This window comes from Saccostrea echinata, unplaced genomic scaffold (genome assembly GCF_033153115.1).
Source record: "Saccostrea echinata isolate AGI-Se365-2 ecotype Australia unplaced genomic scaffold, CSIRO_AGI_Sech_v1 ptg000030l, whole genome shotgun sequence".
Taxonomy (NCBI): Eukaryota; Metazoa; Mollusca; class Bivalvia; order Ostreida; family Ostreidae; genus Saccostrea; species Saccostrea echinata.
Window position 1 is genome coordinate 1,730,001 of NW_026889779.1, and position 8,772 is coordinate 1,738,772.

Genomic DNA, 8,772 nt, shown 5'->3' on the forward strand with positions numbered 1-8,772 from the left:
GTTTGAATAAGAGTTATGTGAAATTCCACTGATATTGTGGTGTGGTGAAAACAAATTCTCTCCACGTGACAGTTTGAAAAAACGTTCTATCGTTAAAATGAAACTGTCCTACAGACCCCGTTTAACGATAGAATTCCCCTAATGTAGATTTTCCGTAAGATCCGTGGAATTCCATAACAAATTCCGTGGAATTCCATGGAAAAAGTGTTCCATGGAATTCCGAGGAATTCTCGAGAGTATTGGGACGGAACTTTTTTGGAATGGTATGGAATTTCAAATCTAGCCTGGAAAAGAGCGGAACAATGCCAGAATAGAAATTTGCGGAAATAGCTGGATATCCATGGAATTCCAGGATATTTGGAAATCTGTGGAATTCCACGGAAATTCAAGGAATTCCAGGAAAATACAAAAACTGGAATAATCAAAATAATTTAAGGGCCAAATAATTACAAAAAAAAAAAAATGACTACATCACAATTTTTCATAAATCAAATCTATATTTTCAAAATAAAAAATCATTTTTGCTTTACAATGTGTTTGGTGACAAATATTGCATACACACTTCTATGTATAATGAAAGCACAAATTTTAAAAAGTATTATCAATGAAAGTATTTTACATCAAAGATTATTTAAACAATGTTAAAAATCCACAGAAAAATATCATTACTGGATGATCACCTTGGTTTAATTAATGAGAATTATTATAATATACATGCATGTACATGTAGTAAATTACGATCTGCATGAGAAACAAATGACTTTTGGTTAAAGAAAATCCTTTGTACCTAGAGTAATCTCAAACATATGACATTTTTTAATAATAAAACAAAATAGATTTTAAAAAAAACATTAATTATGACCTTTTGCTTCATTGAATGACCTTGGGAAAGGTCAATAAAGCCTTAACAGGGTATATTTGCAACATTTGTATACAGTTACAATGATCTTCCAGTGGTCCATATACATTTACCATACAAAGTTAATGACTAGAGTGACAAACATATGTATTAAGTACACAAATATCTACTACACAACTATATTTGAAAGATCCCATAAAATCAACACATTTCCCCCCCCCCCAACATGCCCCAAGATCCTAATTATTGAGGGGTCCTAAACTTCTGAAGTATTGGCTAGAATCACTTCCTCACTGGTTCTGTTAGAGGGTGGTCAGATAATTGGTGTCACGAATGGATTCACTTTTGGTACGACGGCTTCAAAAGCTCAGCAAGTTTGATGTTGATCATTCCCAAAGACACTTCAAACTTTTCTTGCTCAATTTCTGAAAGAAAAGATTACCATAAAGATGTATGATATCTATCTCATGTATAAATATCTGACAAATAATAAACTAAAGCTATATAAGACAATTGGTTCTTTCAACCTGGCAGATCAGTTTAATACTGTAGAATAGGAATTTATTATCTTGTAATTTTTTGTTCAGATTAGGATTGATTTCTTTTTAAACTAATGGAAGTTGTGAAATTAAAAAAAATAAAGAGACATGATTGTGTCTAAGTTAATTAACCTTGAATATGAGAGAGAACATTGTAAATTACATAAACTATGTACCCTTAAAAACATTCAGCAAATAAAGTTAAGGTATGAAAAAAAGTACATTAGTAAATATAATTTATATACCATATAAAACATTCAGTTTTGCCTTGTCAATGGCTCGTCTTTTGTCTCTTAAGCTTCTGATTAAAAGCACCTTGAACAGGAGTTTGGACGCCTATGCTGCCTTTGATATATTATCCTCCATATCAGCTTACTCCGTTAACTGACCCTTGAAAAGAGGAAAAGACGAATTTATAGGCATATGTAATTGCTTTAAATGCACATTGGTTAATTTACAATGTAACAAAAATATAGACAAAGCAAATAACATAAAGTGAATATATAGAATACATTTGTTCTAGGCTTCAAACATGCAAATACATGTACATATACTTTATTTTTGAAAAATTAAGAAAATATTAAATAAACTGTTATAAATACATGTAACTTCCATGCCTCAACAATTCAGTATTGAGTAAGATAATATATTAGTACATGTATACATGTACTTCTTTATTTCTGGAAATTTATATCTGCGACTAAGGTTATAGGTTTGTGTAAGAATATGATGAATGACATTGACAAGGCGTAGGTAAAAACTTGTGAACAGGACAGAGAACTGACATAGGAAACAAGTTAAAAGCAACAACTTCTTAAAATAACTAAAATATATTTGAAAGAGTGGAGTCTAAGGTTCATAATAACTTTTCTCAATGCCTGGCTAACATTGATAAACACATAATTTCAATTCTTTTGATTTTATTGATTAGGAAAATGATTAAAAAATCTTACCTTTGTGTAAATTTCCATACAGCTCTCTCGCTCTTGTCCTTTTTGTGAGCATTCCTGTAAATAATGCATGCATGATTTTATGTCATAGAGTATAGTCATTTTTAATATTTATACTTAAATAAAATGTAAAATGATTATGCATGTAGCATTTAGCATGTTTAGATTACATGTCAAAAGTTATAATTGTTATGCATTATTAAGGAATTAAGAACATAAACCTCTTGTTACTTGCTCAATAAAAAAAATCTTACGCTATAAAACATTAATTAATAAAAACAATGTTAGTTTATTTGTGCTGAATGATAATTTGAGCAGGCTCTCACCATTCTCACAAGCTAGGTGACTGAATGACTTAGCATCTACATCTACATATTAGGACATTTCATCAAACTTGATGATTATATGCCGGCGCTGTGCAAATCGAGTACTTCAGCTATAAAATAATAAAAGTAAGTGTTGTGAATGATCATGAACATGCATTAAAAAATAGATACAATTATTATTTACAATGTACTCTGTAAATGTAAGTAGTACATGTACTAAGGAATGTTATTAGCTAATAATTCGGACCAGAGTTCTGAACTGGCCCCAAAGAGGCTGCCGATACCACTGAGCATGGAAGAGAAATAAATTTCCATAATGGGGGGGGGGGGGACTATATTTAAATTATCTGTGAAAGTACTAAAGGTCTGAAGGTGAGGAAGGCTTGAAATGCCTTTGTTGGTGGTAGTCTGTGAAACTAAATAGAGGCTTGGGCCTACCGCAACTAAGTTGTGCACAACTTTATATCATATAGACAGCTTATAGAGCATTATTAGTCTACCACCGTCTACACGTTTTTTCTTTGTTGTAAACATGGTAAAGATAGCCAATTTAGATGTTGCATGTTGCAACATATTGGAGACACTAATAGTGTTATGATGTCTGTGTACAATGTAACATGGACTGTCGTGGCGCAAATGGCAACGTGCCACTAGCATATATAGCGAGGTCTAAGGACATGCACGAACGGAGGAAATTCGGGTTGAAATCCACACATTGTTCAAACATATTTTGATAAGAGATGTTTAGAGTTGTACAATAATTATTAAAGAAACGAAACTCGCCCTAATGGTTTCATCGTCGGGCATTCTATGTGTGTGGTGCCCAGACTGAGGAACAGTCAATTATCCATTCAACTTCAAGAACACATAAAATACTGATTACTGTACATTGTACCTAACGGGTCTTAAAATGTCTGCATCTTTTGTCAAAATACAAATTCCATTCCAAGCTAATAATGACAGCAGTTCCCTTCTTCGTGACACTCTCTTTCCTTCTGTCCAACAATACAACATGGCAGCCGAATTGTTGAATTTTGGCGGGCTGTAGTTTAAATTAATTGTTCATCGAGCCCGACATCGAGCCCGACGTAATTGTACTAGGAGCCGACAGTTTAAGAAAAAATTCTAAGTTATTTTCCACAGCTTTCCAGAGCAGAAAATGTCTAAGTTTCTCATTTTATCAGCTTTTCCATAGAATTCCACAACTTTCCAAACCTCAAAATGTCTAAGTCCAAATTTGTTATTCATATTCCAAAAAATTCCTAAAACTTCCAAAAACACTTTTAGACTCTTGTATGGAAATGTTTGGAATTCCATGGAATTCCAAAACTTTTCCAAACCCTTTGGAAAATCTACATTAGGGTCGTTCCGTGTATTGACAATGTAGCAAAATAAACACGGGCGATACCTCGAACTCTGTGCATTTTCTATGAATAATCTAGAGAGTTTCGAATGTGAACATGGCGTGTAAATTTGAAGCGAAGAAAAAAAGTTGAGAAAATGAGTTGAATTTTCCTACCTTTATGGATTATTTTTTAGGTTAAAAGGCATATACAATCTCAAAAAGGTTTGTTATGATTAATTTGGTAGTTATTTTCAGTGCAACTCCTTTTGTATTGTTCAAAATCATTTCGGAGCGGATCCGCTCCGATTTGCTACATTGCAAGTAAATGGGACGTATTCTAACTGTGGCGAGGGTTTGTCCAGAGACACAGTTAGATTATTCTAAGTGCCAGTCACTCCCTAGCTATACTTCCGTTTATTTGATAAACTGAAAGTCTCACTGCAATTTCGTTTTAGTCTCACCAGAGTTCGTGCAAAGTTCTTGTATATTATAAAATATAATAATATCAAACATAATAATGTTAGGGGCCTATGACAATAACGAAAATTAAATAGATATACTTTCACAAGATATTTGGAAACTATACCAACTCATGTGTTTAGAAACATACTGGTAAGATTTCTTTAATTATATACTTATAAAATTACTTCAATATTTATTTTTTTTTAAACACTTAACGAGGCCGAGTCTAATTCGAGTGCGCATGTCTTTGCGCAGCTTTTTAGTTTCATGCAGTCGTAGGTGCATCATAGCACCTATTTTAAGTATTGTAATTTTAATACAAAATTAACATTATATTATATTATCTGTGATGTTTATGGGTCTTAAAATGTGCTTTTAAGACAATAATTAGGAATAAACGCTGAAATGGCTTTCACGACGTCACTGTTTTCTGGATCTGTAAGCAATGTATGACGCTGAAGAATGACACATAACTCGCTTGAGTATTCGAGACGACCATGGACACTTTATTGAAAACTGTTGACAGAACATCAAAAGAAACATATCAGCAATCTAAATATAGTATTTTTTACCAAAATAATTCATCTGCGTCGATATATACAGAATGTATGCCGTAATATGGCAAATTTAGAGGTATTAGGCATTAAAAAAACTAAACTTTGTAATAATTCCTAGACCAAACCAGATGGTAAACTTTTTTGAGTTTTCACAGTTTGGTGCCTTTTTACAATAACTTTCATGTATATGACTGAAAAGGAAATCCCTAGGGCAGAAATACAAAAAATATGGAGAAAATGTGATAATTTGGCGCTTTTGCATCAAATTCCCATAGGGTCCAATAGTAAAATTTGACAACTTTTGAGATGGTCCCCTAAGAAATCGGGATGATAAAAATTTTAGTTTTTTTCTCTTAAAATAATTAGTATAATAGTAAAAATTCATTTAAAAATTTTTATCAAAATATCTAGGGTAGAAGTAATTAGACTCGGCCTCGTTAAGCATACAATTTTTATTATATAGAATAAAACCACAAGACGTCGGAATACGAAGTGTGGAATATGAAAACAATTCTGTATGACTGATATCCACTGTACCAAGGGTTAAACGTTAATAAATTGTACATTTTCTTTTCTTCGTAGTCTTTATTAAATCTACCAAAGAATTAAACCTAGGAGGAATAATTGGTGGCACGTTAGGGGGAGTTGTATTGATAATACTTATCCTTTTGATATTTCTCAGCAGAAAATACCCGATTAGATGTCTTGGTATGTATGTTTGTTGTAATATATTTATTTCAATTCTTTATTGTCAATTGTCAAAGGGTTATATATATTTTTTAAATCTTAGTTTCAGAAAAAATGCCAAACACAAGGTAAGAACACTATTTTTTTTTTACTTAAAGCTTTATACACTAGAAATAAGCCTTTAGTCGCAATATAGAATATCTAAAAACCAGGAGGTTCACATTTGTAACAATCTCCCGCCTTATTGCTTGGTATCTAAATAGGAACATTCTTATGTCTGTCCTAAGCATAATGTCAGACAAATAATACCATAAGGACTCTAAGACTGGCATGTTCAGTTTGGTCACATAGGCGTTTTTCAGCATTTCTCGATTTAGAAAGTCATCAGAATTACAAATTTTGATGAAATATTACAAAAAATACACATTTTATGGTTATTGCTAAAGTTTATAAATTGTACCGGTATGTGGATAAAATTTATGTAGGATTCGAATTCTCTCCACATCTCACTGGCATGGCGAAAATATACTACACTACGCAGTTATCATAAATACGCGGTGTGTCACAGTGGTTGAAGTAAAACAGTTTGATCCTAACTTCGCGGCAAAACAGTGTTTTTCCGAGCTCGCCTGAAAGGTCTGCGAAGATGCGATTGACAATCTCATCGCACGTATGTAGACCTAGGCTATTTGGTCTTGCAAGCATAGGTGTGTGCACTGTTTGCTAGTGGCGCTTAGACTGGCGACAGTAATTGCTACATGTACATGTATGGACATGAAGAACTATACACCAGTTCAGTTTCTTTTTCTTAGAAAGCATCTGATCACAGTGAAAATTCGAGTAAATAAAAAGTCGAATATCTTGGATATGGGGTAACACATATCTATTCTTGTTATGGCTAAAATAGACCCATTTTCCACTACGGTATGCAAAGGATCAATCAATAAGGTATTCAATAAACTAAAGGACTCAAGTATTTTAAAGATGATATTACAATATATTTTCTGAAAAATATAATCTATCCATAAATTTTGTAAATTGGGAAATATATTGTCTAAGACCTGGAGATTGTCTCCGCCTTCAATCATCAACCCTAATTCATTATTTTAACATATAAACTACTATCGGTAGTTCCGAAGTAGCTACTTGCAGAAATATACAAATATTGAATAGATACATTAAGTCAAATGAAATCCGTATTCAAACTGACAGGCTTGTTGAGCGTTATAGCTTAGAATCTAACCAGATTTTTAACAAAACAATCGATTTTTTAGTATGTGTATGTTCTGAGGATTTTTTTTTCAAATCAGATTGTTTTGAGTATGCATATGTAATTCATATTTCTGTCACAGTGGCGCAAAAGTGAAAGCATCAGACAGTCTCTCAAGATTACCAGGTAGGTACAAATTTATTCCATTGCTTCTTAATTTTGACTTTCCAATTTCTGCAACTTGATTTTCTTTCATTTTTCTTTTGATTTAAGGTCGTGGAGCGGATATGAGGTAGTGTATCTGTTAAAAAGTCAGAAGGAAATGTTGGCACGAAGGAAGATTCAAAGACTAGAAAGCAATTTGTTATCATTAACCGGAAAGTGGCATAAAACCTTGTATATTAAAACACAAAACAGAATCTGTTATAAAATGCATGCGATAGGATGGTCGGAAATATCAGCAATATTCTTTGTAAAAGCAAGAAAATCTTACTTATGGAAACAATTAGTTGCTAAAGTTACATAAAATTAATATTATGTAATGTTTAGATTTTGATAAAGTCAAAGAAAAGGAAATTACCCAAATAGTATTACTAATTCCTGAGTGTTATAATTGCTTTTTATGCTTATGCAGTATTTTGCTACAGTACTGTAGGGTTATGGTAATTATAGAAGGATGACGTGTTAAAGGGGCTTGGACACAAAGGACTAAATTCGGTAATGACCAATATTTGCCCCCCAAAATCAAACTTTGACGGAGAAATCTTTAATTATGTTCTAAAACGGGGGGGGGGGGGTATCTGCAGACTTCAAAGCACTGAATATTTTCATAAGCCATGACGCCATATGTTAGATATGACGTCAGGAAAATGACGTAAATTCAAAATTTTCATGATTTACACAGAAGAAAATGTATATTTCGTCGATATTTTGAGTAAAAGTCACTGAACGCAGGCCTGCTCCAACTCAATATATTAATATAATGTGTAGAATGATAATATGAATGAAATATGTAAACATTGTTCTTGAGCAGGCCTGCGCTCTATAAATTTTATAGTAAAAAAAATTTTGTCTATTTTTCCCTCTTTCTGAAAAATAACATAAAATTCGAATAGTTTTTGATGTCATAGAAACAAAAATTGCCAATAACCTACTTTGAAACTATAATATTTTTTGTTCATTTAGATTTCTCATACAATATATAAATTTCAGCACATTTCAAACATTTTTCAAAATATGACTTTTGGAGGGGGCAGAAATATGCATATACTGCATATAGTTCTTTGAGGTTAATATTAGTATACTTTATCGTTAATATTTTAGAAAAAGTGAAGAAAAAATATTGTATTTAATGAACAATATTAAAACTATTATCCAGAAAATTTAGAGTAGAAACGCAAAAAAACAAATCCAACTCCCTAGTATTATCAGTCCATGTCCGTGCTCAGTGATGTGTGCAGATTAAACAAATTGAACATATCCGGTAAAATGAAATCATTAATAATAACAGAGCCCTGAAGAATTTCCTTGTCATTGAATTTTAAGAATGTTCATGTAAGTTGAATTCATTAAACTGAAATTATTTGTTGAATAGAAACGGAAATTTTAAAATTTTAAACAAAACTACAATATGTAACTGTGTCTAAGCTCCTTTAAATTTTAAGTAAATCATGTTAATAGATATAAATATCAAATCTATTCATTCAGCGCCCAGTATGAAGAGCTTAATCAGAATAGACGGGAACAGGAAAGCAGTTATGATTCAATTAGAACACCAAACAGTAAGGGCAATTCTAACACAATGACTAAAGACTCTACTGATAATTTTGAAATCTAA

The 8,772-nt window shown here is 32.1% G+C and overlaps 1 protein-coding gene and 1 long non-coding RNA gene across 2 annotated transcripts in view; one reads left to right on the top strand and one right to left on the bottom strand.

Moving 5' to 3' along the window:
* LOC133196094 (uncharacterized) overlaps positions 1-8,772 on the top strand; it is an 80,513-nt gene extending 71,741 nt beyond the window's left edge. Inside the window, exons 3-5 of the mRNA XM_061332035.1 lie at positions 5,621-5,746; positions 7,209-7,227; positions 8,643-8,772. Coding sequence (XP_061188019.1) covers positions 5,621-5,746; positions 7,209-7,227; positions 8,643-8,772 — 275 coding nt within the window. The remainder of the gene's footprint in view (positions 1-5,620; positions 5,747-7,208; positions 7,228-8,642) is intronic.
* Positions 1,119-2,779, bottom strand: LOC133196190 (uncharacterized). The gene is made up of 4 exons (XR_009722289.1): positions 2,675-2,779; positions 2,352-2,405; positions 1,644-1,788; positions 1,119-1,284 (listed from the first exon to the last, which is right to left on the bottom strand). It is a non-coding gene; the product is annotated as an uncharacterized LOC133196190 (long non-coding RNA).